This window comes from Mauremys reevesii, linkage group 27 (assembly GCF_016161935.1).
Source record: "Mauremys reevesii isolate NIE-2019 linkage group 27, ASM1616193v1, whole genome shotgun sequence".
NCBI classification, from domain to species: domain Eukaryota; kingdom Metazoa; phylum Chordata; order Testudines; family Geoemydidae; genus Mauremys; species Mauremys reevesii.
The window spans coordinates 8,132,801-8,146,177 of NC_052649.1; the positions used below are offsets into that span (position 1 = coordinate 8,132,801).

Here is a 13,377-nt window from a genome sequence, read left to right on the forward strand (position 1 = left end):
ACAGGTTCCTTTTATTTACTGAGTAACACAAGAAAGCAATGAGATTCGATTATCAAAATATCCCCCCCCCCCAACAGTTATAGTACATCAAAAATATACACGGAGCAGTACGGGGGTGGGGGGGTTACTGGCCAAGTCCCTACAGGCTGATTATTTCGTTTGCTTTTTAGTTGTCAAAATCAACCTTGTTCACATCACGCCGAGGGTATTTACAGGGACACGCGGCAGCGCTGCAGCCTAGCACAGCGTATGCGAAGTCAGAGGCGGTAACTGCTTTGGCTAGCGCGGGGGGCCGGCGGCGAAGGGGCAGCAGGGTGCCCTGGCGCAGGCCGGGGCCGGCTGGTGGGGACGGGAAGGAATGGCTTTCAAGTGTTCTAGTCTAGCGTCACCCCACTGCTGGGCTGAGGGTAGGTTTGACTCTGGCTCTGGGGGGCTTTGTGACCCAGCTCCACCTGCAGTGCGACCGGAGTCTCTTGGGGGCAGGGGGGGACCCATGGCTAAAGCTTTGGGCTTCCTGAATTCCTAAAACTACCACGGCACAAGCCCCTGGGGGGAGAACGAGCTGCAGCGGCGTCTGGGGGGAGAGGGAGGCAGATGGAGGAGAGGCTGCTGCGGGGCTGGACGGCTGGAGCTGGCGCCAGGGTAAGCCCCAGGCTGCCTGGGGGCTGATGGCGTTAGGGGATGACTGGCATTGCACAGAGGTGTCCGGCTCCCTCCCTCGCCCCATCTAAAGCTTCGTGAGGGGATGGTTTGCCCAGTGGCAGCTCCCACTACCAGCCCCTGCCCCCCCCCATGGGACTTCTGCAAGGAGCTCCTGTGAGCTGGGCCGTGGGGGGGCCTATCCCCCCCCACTTTGTTCCAGGCGGAGGATTCGCCCACCCAGAGGCCGTAAGGGATGGAGCCGGTCCCCTGCAGCTGGCCGGCGCTGGGGTTATTGCAAAGCTCCGGAGGACACATTTAAACCCAAATCTTGGACAAAAAAGAACCCCCAAGGTTTCACCTTCAGGTGCCCGGGAAAACGCATCGAAGTGGATCCCCCAGTGCTCAGGCCCAGGCTGGATTCTTTGGTTCACCCCCAGGCAGGCCCGTCTATCCTGCACCAGCTCCCCACACTCCCAAGGGGAGGGGCCCTGTGCTGAGAGCCCCCGCAGCACTCCTGGAACGCGCTGTCCGAGCCTTAGGCCAGCCCGCTAGAGGGGGCTGTGCTCTAGGGGATAACAACCCACTACTACTGCCAGCTCAGGTGGTGGAGCGCGCCGGCCCCAGCTCAAACCCCACTGGTGACCACGCAAAGGGGGAGGGGGTGTGGGACAGCACCATCAGGCCTTGCCCTGGGGCCCTCCGGCACTAACAGCACAATGCTCCAGCACCCGGCCCGTTGGGGACACGTCACGCACAGACCCGTATTGCCCAAAGCACCCAGGGACAGCCCCTGAGCTCGGGGGAAGTGACAATCTCACAGCCCCATGGCGTTTGGAAACCACGTTCAGCCTCCAATGGCTGTGGGGGCGGCAGGATCCTCCCTGTGCCACCCAGACACCTCCTGTGTTCAAGTTACGACATCTGCCAGGTGGGCTTGTGCGTGGGGATTGGAGGGCAGCCTCCGCCGGGGGGCTCAGAGCCTGTGCCGTGGGGAGCAGCGGAGAGCTCACGGGACCAGGGGGCTCTCGGAAGCGTGTGCATGATGCACCGAGGTGCATCGTTCAGTTTCTGCTCGGAACAACGTTCCTCGCTGTGCAGACAGAGCGGGCACCGCCGCAGGACGCAGCCAGGTTACCACGACGACGGGGCTACTCCGTTCGGATTTGCATAGATCGGGACGGGTTGTCACTCCGGCACAAGGTCCATGTGGGTCACAACCTTCCTGCATGTTTCTATTTACAGTGCGTGCGGGGGAGCCGGTAGCGCCTCGGTAACTGTTCAGACCAGGGCATCGCACGCTCTTTTAACACAGTGAAAACCCAAACCATCGCCCCCATAATGCGTAGTGTGGGCTCTGGAGCCCGTCTGCGAGCTGCACTCAGAGCATGGGAGGGCCAACGCCACGTGCTTGTTAACCGAACCGGCTCTTATTCTGGGCTGTCGGGCTGAACTACCAGGGAATCCTCCCAGTTTCCTTGGAAGCGCCGAGTTCCAACGGGGCTGGGTGAGTGGGTTTTGTCTGCTGGCCTGGTAACGGGAGGAATGCTCTGCAGCTCTCCGAGGAAAGGCGCTACGCAAGGACAAAGTGCTTTGTGAACCCTCACTCAGCCTCCCTGCGAGGTAGGGTCAGAGCTATCCCCTGCTTAATGGGGGAAAACTGAGGCACTAAGAGGTGAAGCACCGTGGTGCAACGGAGTGAACGGCAGAGTTGGGAACAGATACCAAGGAGAAGGGCCGTTCTCTAACCAGTCGACTCCAGGCCTTAGCTGAACTGGGAATGGAACCCAGGTGTCCTGACTCCCTACGTCCTATTCTCCAGCCACGGGATCACACCCTGAGCCAGGTCTGGGAGGAGAATCAAGGAGTCCTGTTGTGTAACCACTAGACCCCTGGTTTTCAACCTGTGGTCCGCGGACCCCTGGGGATCCTCAGCCTATATCTGATTTCCAGAGGGGCCCGCAAATGAAGAAAGGTTGAAAACCACTGCTCTAGACAACACTCCGATCCAATCTGCCCGGTCCTCCACTGCACCTCCGGTGTGGGACGAGAATGTGCTTTCTGAAGGGAGCAGGAAAGAGGTCTCTGCTGGTCTCTTAGGGTTCGCTGTTTGTTCTCTGGGAAGACGCTGCCCCTGTCTGCTGGTGTCTCCTCTGGATTTCCTGCTGCTGACATGGCCCAGACTAGAGGAGCTGGAGAGTAACACGCTCCCTGCAGCCTTAGACCCAGGGTGGGTCAGGCAGTAGGCAGGGCAATCATCCACCACGCTGCTCTCTGCCCACGTGCCTCATGTCCCATGCAGGGCTTAGGCTGCATCCTCCCTGCTACGGGTGGGAAACCGGGGGTTGGATTTTGCGCTGGGGAGGTTTTTCCCACTGGAAACTGGCCTGAGATCCACCACGGACTCCTTCCAGCTGGACCTATGATCTGGGGGTCGCCACGAACCTGGGCTGGCTCTGAACCAGCAAGCCTGAGAAAAAGGCCCTCCCTTTCCAGAGAGTCAGCCAGGCCACTTCCCTGGTTTGGTTTAAATTAATCACTGGGAAGGGGATGAATGAAAAACTCACTAGCCAAAGAGGGGGACCCGCTGGCCACGGGCATCAATAGGCCTGGGGGATCCCAGCACTGTCCCTTTAACTGAATCCAATCAAAGCAGACATGGAGCTGTGTTTTCGGAGAGCTACTGCGTGAGTGGGTGGTAGAAACGACTGGGGCACTGGGGGTGGGTAAGGGGGGGGTCCAGCCAGGCCGGGCAGAGCAGTCAGCTGGGGAATCTCCAAGCCCAGTGGGAACTGGCTGGGAGGGAAAGAAAAAACCTCGGTCAACGGTTACAACGTATCGTTTGCCTTCAATGGGAACAGAGCCCTGTCCTTGCCGCTCTTCGCCGCGGCCGGGAGAGACGGAGCCTTGGAGGGCGCTGGCTCTAGTAGGGGGCGAAGACGATGGGGCCGGGCGTGGCGCGGACGTGGCCGGGCGGGGTTCGGAAGAGCGCTGGTCCAAGGAGCGGGGCCTGGAAGAGGGCAGTGGCGGCGGCTGGTCTGAGGGTGAGTGGGCCAGGCATGGCACACATGGCTGCCGTGGCGAGGGGGCTCGGGAGGAAGCGGGTAGCCAAGGTTTTGGTGAGGTGCTTCTGCAAAGCCAGCTTGGACTGTAGAGGGAGAGAGAGAGAGAGAGAGACAAAGCACATGAACCATGTGGCCGTAGGAGGGGCGAGATCCTGGCACTGCCGGCTCTGCGGGGGAGTGGAGCAGCCAGCCCTGGGCTCAGGCTTAGTCTGGTAACCGGCGTGTGGGCGCAGAGACTGGGATCAATAGTCACCCAGTTTCTATTTCATAGGAACTGCCCCAGGGGATCAGACCAAGGACCCTTCTAGTCCAGAACCTGCAGCTTCAGAGGAATCCAGATAGGCTCCTGACCTCAATGAGATCCTGTGGACATGAGTTCCACAGGCCAGTCACTCATTGTAGGTCGGAGGGGGCATATTACCAGGTCTCAGGTTTGAATCTTCTGGCTTTCAATGGATCCTGGACTTGGTCTTTGGGCCAGATGAATGGAGACCACTAACCCCAACCCAGAATCCATCCACAGTGGTGACACTGGGGACTCAACCTGAGCCTCCATCCTACATTTCCTACACAGTGCAGAGAGCCACGACGCTTGCCCACGGGCAGGGAGGTTGACAGTTGCTAGCCAGAGGCCTTTCTCACAGATCTACTCTAGCTTCCCTTTGCAGTTCACGGCAAGGATCCTTGCGTGGGGATGTCGGCCTGGGCTATACAGGAGGTCAGACTATTACACAAGCCTAATTGTTCCCTCTGGCCTTAAAGCCCTATCAGTCTAGGTAGCTATTTCCTTTAACACTGAGCTGGGAATCCATCGGGTCAAGGAGCCGCCAGTATCAGGTTTGTCCTTGGAAGGACTCGACATCTGGCCGCAGGATACCTCCGAAAGCATTTTCATCCCCTCTCCCTGCACAGGCAGGATACCGCTGATCCGGGAAACAAAGAAACTACGTAGCACGCTTGGCACCCTAGGAAGATGCTGAGAATTCTTCCAGGACCTCAGTGACACCTGGTGCGCCAGAGTTCAAGTGTCCCAGTCTCTGTTTCCAGCCGGGGGTCGGCGTGCACTTGGAATGGCTCCTCTCCTCACTCAGGCCCCGTCTGCCCACCAAAGCAACCCTTCTAAAGCCATTGGTCAAGCACTGATGTGGTGGCAGCTCCCAGGGCAGACAGGCCAGGACTGGTCTTAAAGCAGCTAATCAGCTGGGGCGGGGCGGGGGGGGACTCAAGAATGGCTCTGTACAAAAATATTAGTAAGTCTGGGCCGTGTTAGCGGAACCCTTTTGTGTATACGGCATCAGAGCACAGCACCAATGAGCCCAGGGAGCCTGGGGCTGAACCTACCTGAGAAATGACCATCAAAGCAGCCCCACCAGGCTCAGACCCATGCAACCTTTCCACGGAGCAAACGCCAGCACATTCCCAGCCACAAGAAGCCCCACGCAGAAAATCCCAAGGCGGCCTCTGTTCAAGTCCCACAGCGGGAAATGATCATGGGGAGCCCTGAGCTGAAACCCTCCCCTGACCTGCCTCAGGATCAGGTCAGCTCCATTTCCCCTCCTGGGACAGGGAGCAGAAAACGAGGCCCAGCATTGCCGATTGTTACCGCTATGTCGTTGGGACAGGACTAGCCGCTGCTGCGCTGCAGAGCAGACTCGCGTCTCTACGCATGAACCCTGGAACTTGGCATGAGCTGAACAAAAACACTGCCAACCCCAAGCATTAAAAATCATGAGTCAGCCCCCCTGATTCAGGTAAAAATCATCCTCTTTTAAAAATAAAAACCACTGAGTTCTTCTTCTTTCCTTTGCAGTGACAGACACGGTAAGGGTCTCCCTTCCAAGCTTCCCTCCACAGTCATGAGGGTTAGAAACTCACTGTTTTGTTCAATGAAAGCTGAGATTCTGACATAATCACAGGACTCCTGGAGCTGGGGCTTTGAAAACAGAAACCACCTCATATTGTGGGCCTCACGACAAAATCCCATGAGCTGACAAACAGCGTGAGCAACATTTCAGACAGGCACCGTGGCTGGAGGGCTTCTGGGAGACAGATACCTTTAGAATACTCACTGCGAGGACAGCGTTCTTCTGGAGCTTGTTGTATGGGCTGTATTTTGGCTTGGGTGGCTTCCCAGCAAGCCTGTCTTTGTGTCTCCTGCTGCTCACGTGCTGCAGATGGAAAACGCAGAGTCACACGCAGGTGTAACATGTTGACAGTAAACAAACCCACTGCGTGCGAAGTGACCCCGCAAAGCCATGCTCTCTGCCTGGGAACTCAGCTCGCTCTCGGTAATTACGAAATGCAGCCTTTGCTTCAGTCTCTAGGATTTGCATGTTTATACAATGATGGTCCTTGTTTGCTCATCAGCAGGAACTGAACTCAAGATCTCTGGAGCGAAGAGCAGCAGTCGCTACTGGTTGAGCTACACAACCAAGTCCGTTAGCTTGCAGCCAGTAGCAAATATACATGCAAATACTGGAAAGCTCTGTGCATGGTCCAGGCACTAGAGGCAAAGAGGCTGTTAGCATGGGGCGTCCCTGTTACGCAGAAGAACCCTGCTCCCAGGATGACTTTTCTCAGTACCTTGGGCCCTGCTTTACTCAGCCTGCAGCTTTTTCCCAAACAAGGTGCTACTGAATAGACATAAATTGACTTATCTGGAGCTGTGCCAGGCATCCATTTCAGTCCATTGTCTGATCCAGGCACCTATCCAGCTGCTAATCCCCAGCCATCCCGCCCCTCCACGCCAGGTCAGCTGGCTCTGCCTGGAGGGGAGAAGCAATGGGGCCCAGGCAAAGGGATTCGTAACCCCAGCACTGCACCACAGAGCTGCGCTTTGCAAGGTGCCATCTGCGGGGGGGGCGGGGATCTGGGATTGCATGGATCATCCTGCCAAGCGACCCCCCAAGGATGCTTCGGGGGGCTGTGGGGCAGGATCCTCCCCACCCCCTGGCATACATGAAAACCTGACGTGCTTGGGTGCTGAGACTGCCCCGTGCCCCTGCCCGCCGAGGAGGAAGCCCCCCCGCACAGTGGGAGAGCTGGAGGCATCACCTGCTTGAGCTGGGTCTCCGAGTTGACGTAGATCTCACACACTTGGCAATGGAACGCCTTGTTCTGGATGTTGATGCTGCCCTTGTTGCCAATTCTTTTGGACTTGTGCCCCGCCCTGGGGACGACCTTGCCCCGGCCCCGCCGCATGGGGGTGGTCTGACCCTCCAGCATAGACTTGTGCTTGGCCCCTGGACAGCAGAGGGAAAACGACAGACCCTCAGCAAGGGGACCACGTGGCCTGCGTTCGAGTTAAGACACCGCTGAAAAACGCAAGCTCGGGGGTGAGCGTCCGTTGCTCTGGAGGAGGCACAAGACGGCATTTGAAAACATTGCTGTTTGTGGTGTTACTCATGTCACGACTTTCCCCACCCTGAACGGACTGGGGCGCACAGACCTGCTGCTACCTGAGCTAAAGGACACGCTCCCCTCGCCGGCAGGAGTGGCAGGCTGTTCTCTTCTATGGACCCGATTCTAGAGGGTGACGGCAGACTGTCTGCCAGGGTGTTACAACTACCGGCTGTGCCGTACTCCACTGTTCTGGCTCCCCCAGAACGGCCTCCCGGGGCGTTCCGGTAGGACTCGCGCTCTGGCGTTACATTAGCGCCATCCCCTATGGTTAATTTCACCAATCGCAGGAGGTTTCCACCCATTTGGGAGCTGTTATTTCTGTTCTGCTCATTGTTCAGATTCAGTTTCCTGCTTCTAGTCACTTTCCGGCAGGCAGCTGGCAGTGTCTGTCAATACGACTTGCGTTCTAGCAGCAGGTACCGGCCCCGGACACCACTGGGGCCCCAATACACATCGTGAGACACGGCCCTTGGCTTGAAGAGTTGAGTCTAAATAATCACGGCAGGCACGGGCTGGGAGGGGAAACTGAGGCACAGAGCAGGGAAGGGGCTTGTGCAAGGTCACACAATGGGTCGGTGTCTGAGCCAGGATAGGAGTCGGGTTTCCTCTGAGCCCAGTGTCTCCCACCACTTAGCTGGCAGCCGCCAGGGAAAGCACAAACAATCCCTGTTCTCAGAGCTCGGACGTTTTCCCCTTAACGAGAAATCCACCCATTAGACATCACCCATGAGGAGAGCTTCAGAGCGAGCTAGTAAACAGCAGCCAAAACCAGAATCGGACCTAGCTCTGAACCTCCCATGTGACCTTCCACAGCTAAGCTCGGAGTAAAACCTCGAGGGCCAGTTTATAACCCCGGACAGCATAAGAGTCTGAACTGGAACTGGTGGAAGATCTGGCGCTGACGACGATCTAGGAGTCTCTTGGGCTCTCCTCCCTGCACAAGGGCATCTCTCTGCCCCCTGGTGCCCAGCATGTGCTCTGAGCAGAGGTCATTTCGGGGATCTCTCACTCCCCCAGGCTGTCACAGCGCTGGCCAGCTCAGCATTCCTGCCCGGGCCCAAGCTCTGAGCCGTTAGCCAAAGCCCTCGCATCCTCCTGGGGCTCAGGTTCCGGACAGAAACGCTGAGCCTGCTTTGATCTTGGGCACGTGTAATACGAGAAAACGGGGCTGGCTTCGAAGGGGATGATTCCGGGCCCCAAAGAGACTGGGTCTCTGCTGAGTGTCCTCTGCGTGACATCCGCCAGCCTGCGGTCTGAGCTCTCCCTCACGCTGCATGTGGGCTGGGAGGAAGTGACTTGCCTTGGAGAAAGCTGCACTGGCCTTCGGACACTGCATGCTGCAGGTTTTACATAAAACAGCAGGAGATCTGCCAGGAGCTGGCGGAACTAGAAAATCAGAGCCCATGGGGGCAGTGAGCCGAGCTCAGCCATGCTCCCAGAGGAACGTAAGATCTACACAGAGCGATTCCCAGCTCAGGCTAGCTCCATCGGCCCCGACCGGCTCGGCCCAGGCTGCGCCCGTGACTCCCAGCGGCAGCACGGCCGGGGCAGGCAACCCCTCTCTCTGTGAGAAAACGGCCCTTCTGGCTGACCCGGTACCGCTGCCACCTACTGAGCAAGTGGGACCTGGCTTCAAGGAGCCGAGGCCTGCGCATGCAGAAAGCAGTCTGGCCCCAGAACATGCCTGGGCCGCAGGCAGTCCATGCTCAGGAGCATCAACCCCGCCACCTAGCCCTTCCTCCCCAGAGCTCAAAGCGCTTTACCAAAAAGGGCAGTAACATTACCCCATTTATGGGTGGGGAAACTGAGGCACAGAGCAGGCCTTGTCCAAGGTCAGAGCCGGGAACAACCCTATCCAATACCCTCACCACTGGGCCACCTGCCTCTCTGCAGGCAGTGATTTGTCTTCCAGAATGACTTCTCAGCAGATCCTGCACATTCCACGTCTCACCCGGCTGCTTTTCCCCCTTCCCCTACATTTCTATAGTTCCAGAGAGGCAGCGTAGAAACCCTCGACCGGGGCATTTTATTTATTGCTAAAGCTGCAAAAACTGACTCGACCGAAGGGCTCGCTGGCTCGCTCTCAAGACCTTCCCTACGTGGTTTCCGAAGTCTCGGAGGCGTTAAACGTTCCGCTCAGTCCAGCTCGTTGCCAGAGAACGTCCCCCCGCAAAGAGCTCTGGCTCGTTCAAGCATTTCCTGGGGCGCATCACTGAATGTGTAGCATTAACTGTGGTCTAGGGAGGTACACGGAAGTGGCTGTCAGTACCCTGGTGGATGAGCAATGCCCAAGGTCACAGAGTAGGTCAGTGGCAGAATCGGGGATAGAGCCCAGGAGTCCTGCTTTCTCTAAGCACTCTGCACACCCCACGCAGAGCTGGGAAGAGACCCAGGAATCCTAGCGTCTAGTTTCCCCTTCCCAAACCCCTGTACAGACCATGTTCAGCCATCAGCCTAATACAGTGGGATCTGGGGACCTTTCCAAGCTGCGGGTGATGTGGCTCTGGCGTTAACGGGGTCTGTTCCTGACTCTGTCCCTGACCTGCTTGGTGACCTGGGGGAAGTCACAGCCCCTCTCTGTTTTCCTCCTCCCCATTGTCTACTTGGATTGTGATCTCTTTGGGGCAAGGACTGTCCCGCTCTGTCTGTGCAGTGCCCAGCAGAATGGGGCTGCTGATCTCAGTCAGGGTCTCTGCCATGTGCTGCACGATGGGGCCCTGATCTCCATCAGTGTCTGTGCAACACAAGGCACAGCTTATAGACTCACAGACTTTAAGGGCAGAAGGTAGAGGCGTATTTCAGATGAGGTCTCATCGGTGCCTTGTATAACAGCACTAACCCTTTCATGTATAGCTCAGTGGTTTGAGCAGTGGCCTGCTAAACCCAGGGTTGTGAGTTCAATCCTTGAGGGGGCCATTTAGGGATCTGGGGCAAAAATCTGTCTGGGGATTGGTCCTGCTTTGAGCAGGGGGTTGGACTAGATGATCTCCTGAGGTCCCTTCCAACCCTAATAATCTATGATTCTAGCTGGAGTGGGGGGCACCTCAGGGAGTGCGAACCCTTTCAGAAAACCATTCTGGTGGGTGTACAACAGACCCCACCCCAAACAACTGAAACGAAATAGACAGCAAAGCAACTCCCCACCCTTTTTTATGGTTAAGCTTTCAACTAGGAACCTGAGACTCCACTGACTCTGTGCCCAGCTTCTGGGCTGCAGCAGTAAAAAAAAGCACTGAACATTTTGTTTCTTTGTTGGTTCTTTTTCCTCAAATCAGCTCCTACATTTGTATCCCGAGCTGACAAAAGCAAAAGGACGTGTCTGCAGCTAAGCGTGAGCCACTGTCCTTAGCCGACCTTCCTGCTGCTGAGCGCTGCCAGGGCCCAGTCTGCCTCGGGAACAGCCCGGCCGAGTTGCAGGGGGTTCGTTGGGCTGGGCGATTTAATTGCCAGCTTTCACTGAATTTGGGGCCCCTCTCTTTTAAACCCGGGTGCAGTTCTTTGTTTTTTCTATTTCCCTTTCAGGGTGGTTGTTTCTAAGCATCACATGAAGAAAAATTTCAGAGGTGCATGGAGCTGCAGAGGTTTCGAAAGCCACCAGGTGTCACCATTGCTGCGGGTGAGTGCGGCTTTGAAGGACCAAACCAAAACTCACTCGCTACCCAAATAAATCTGATCTTATTCCGCTTTATTTTTCACCCCCAAGTAATTCTAGAGCTTAGACAGGGTCACCGATGGCAGACCCTGAACTAACAGCACAGCTAGGTCTGTTGCCACTCTTCTGCATTCAGAAAGAGGCTAATTTTTCATATGCCAACTGGAAAGCTGCGTGCGTAATGCTGTGTGTGTCTATCCACAGCTCTCAGCCTCCTACATGCTAGAGGAGAAAGGAAAATTATACCGGCTTCTTTTTCACATTCAAATTGCTTTACAGGCGTTAACTAATTACTGCTCACAGCCCCCGACCTGTGCCCCAGGTGGGTGATAATTGGTCCTAAATTGAAGCACAAGAAGCTTTTGCTAATGTTGGAGTCATGCCTCTTCCACAGGCAATGTCTGATTGTTATTTGTACCACTGCAGCCCTCGGAGCCCAGGCATGGGCCCGCACTGCACTGCACTGCACTGGGGGCGGGACAGACACCAAACAAAAGGCTTGTCCCTGCCCCCCAGAATGTACAATCCTCCCCAGGAGTCGTTTATTCTGATGTGCATAATTTGCAACACCAAAAATGTGAGCAAGTGTCTGGTTTGGGGGGGGGGGGGAAATCGGGGGGGATTTTCAAAAGCCCGTCCTAGACTTAGGAGCCAAAGTTCTATTTTCGAAAGTGGCTTAGACACTTCGGAGCCCAAGTCACTTCGGAAACTTAGCGTAAAGGAAAACGACTCTGGAGTATCAAGTACCCTCCAATCACTTGATTAAACATATCTGAAAATGTCTCTAATTAAGTGACGTGAACAACAGGAGAGAGTTCGACCTTGCTCAAATCCACCCCTGCAGGCATGAGCTAGAGATACCAACACCACTAGCTGAAAAGCACCTGAATTTACCCCTTCTAATTAAAGCAACGTTAATTGCCCCTCACAATTCCCCGGCAAGGTTTGCATGGCTCTGTTTGTACAGTTTACAGTTGAGTCACAGAGGTAAATGACTTGCTTGAGGTCACACTGCCTGTCGGTGGCAGAATCAAGTGCAGAATCTAGGAGTGCTGGTTCTCAGAACCCCCTGGTCCAATCACCAGACCACATTCCCCTCCCAGAGCAGGCACAGAACCCAGGAGTCCTGGCTCCAGCCCCCCTTGTTCTAATCATTAAACCCAGGAGTTCTGATTCCCAGTCTCCCCTGGTCTAACCACTGGACTGTACTTCCTCATGCAGCTGGGAATAGAACCCAGGAGCCCTGTGCTTAATTCTATCGACCCTGCTGCCCCCCAGCTATGGGAAAGTAAGGCCACAGGGCCCTCCCTTCCCCCCCCAGGGCTGCTCACTCGCACGGGGTACATGGGAGGCCAGGCCAGGGCATGGCCAGCGGCTGAGTCCCTTACCCGTGTTATGAGCCTCCAGCTGGGATGCCGAGTTCACCGTCACTTTGCAGGTGGGGCAGTAGAGGTGCTGCTTGCTTTTCTTCCCGTCCTTGTCTCTGTCAGGGGTGGAGCCGATGCTGCTGCCCGATTCAGTGGCTGGCGTCTCAGCTCCCAGCGCTGGCAAAGAGGCCACGCTGGCAGCATCCGAAGGGCCCTCTGACAGCTCCGAAACAGGCGGGGAGACCAGGGCTGGGACGCTGCCGGACAGCTCGGCCGAGGACTCCTCCGAGCTGGGCGTCAGCACGAGGCTGCTACACTCAGCGTCCGGCTCCTTCAGCCCCAGGAGGCCGTTGGCTTGAACTGGCAAAAGAGACAGAAGGGAAAGTTCTTCTTTCCTGAACAGCTTTCCCGGCTTCCACAGAGCGACGCGGCCTTGCAATGCCCCCGCCCCACCACCAGTCCTGCCTCGCGGATCCTGATTTACCCAGGGGCCTTTCCCATTAGCGCTTTTCATCTGCGGCTCATCAGAACCGGCCGCAGCATAAAAGCCACGATTAGCTCCAATCCCTCCGTGGCTCCAGGGAGAGACACTTGTTCTCTCGGCCTCTTCCCTCCAACACGGACGGAAGAGCCCTAGTGGGACAACTTAGCTGTTATCTGGCGTGCTGAGTTCAAGCAGCAGCAGCAGCTCTCGCTGCTTCAAAACCCCCCTTGGAATTGGATCAAAGGGGACGAAGGGAGGGAGGGGGCCCGTCCCTTTGCTTTGTGCTGCAACAGAAAGGTACAACGGGGCCTCGCCGGCTTCTCGGCAAGTGAGTGAAATCGGTGCCTTGCGGAGATCACAATTAACTTCTCCTGGGTGCAGGTGGAAGCTGCCGTGAAGAAAGGCCGCCTGCCTGCCTGCCTGCCAAGTGACTGTTAGAGAGACACGGTGAGGGAGCTCAGAGCTTTTCTTGGACCAACTTCTGCTGATGAGAGAGAAGCTTTTGCGTTTACACAGAGCTCTTCTGCAGCTCCCTGTGTCTCTGCCCCCCAACAGAAGCTCTGACCTCCCCAGCTCGTCTCGCCGCTGTCCTGGGACCAACAAAGCCCCAACACTGCACACGGCAAGCGGCTGCCCTCTCTGGCTGCGCAGGAGCCCTGGGAACGAACATTTGCACGTCACGAAGTTCAATCATTGCTTCGTATCTGCACGGACGCTCTGCTCACGGAGCAGGACCCCACTGTGCTGGGTGCTGTACAGACACAGGAC

General features: G+C 56.6%; 1 protein-coding gene across 7 annotated transcripts in view; it reads right to left on the bottom strand.

Annotated features, from left to right (window-relative positions):
• Positions 1-91: 91 nt before the first annotated feature.
• Positions 92-13,377, bottom strand: part of LOC120392089 (zinc finger protein 385C-like) — a 186,582-nt gene continuing 173,296 nt past the window's right edge. For 6 of the 7 annotated variants that reach the window (XM_039516477.1, XM_039516478.1, XM_039516475.1 and 3 more), the window contains 4 exons: positions 12,147-12,485; positions 6,759-6,946; positions 5,759-5,872; positions 92-3,787 (listed from right to left, as the gene is read on the bottom strand). In XM_039516477.1, the coding sequence (XP_039372411.1) occupies positions 3,563-3,787; positions 5,759-5,872; positions 6,759-6,946; positions 12,147-12,485 (866 nt within the window). In that variant the 3' untranslated portion in view covers positions 92-3,562. The remainder of the gene's footprint in view (positions 3,788-5,758; positions 5,873-6,758; positions 6,947-12,146; positions 12,486-13,377) is intronic. The other variant, XM_039516476.1, reaches the window with a different exon arrangement.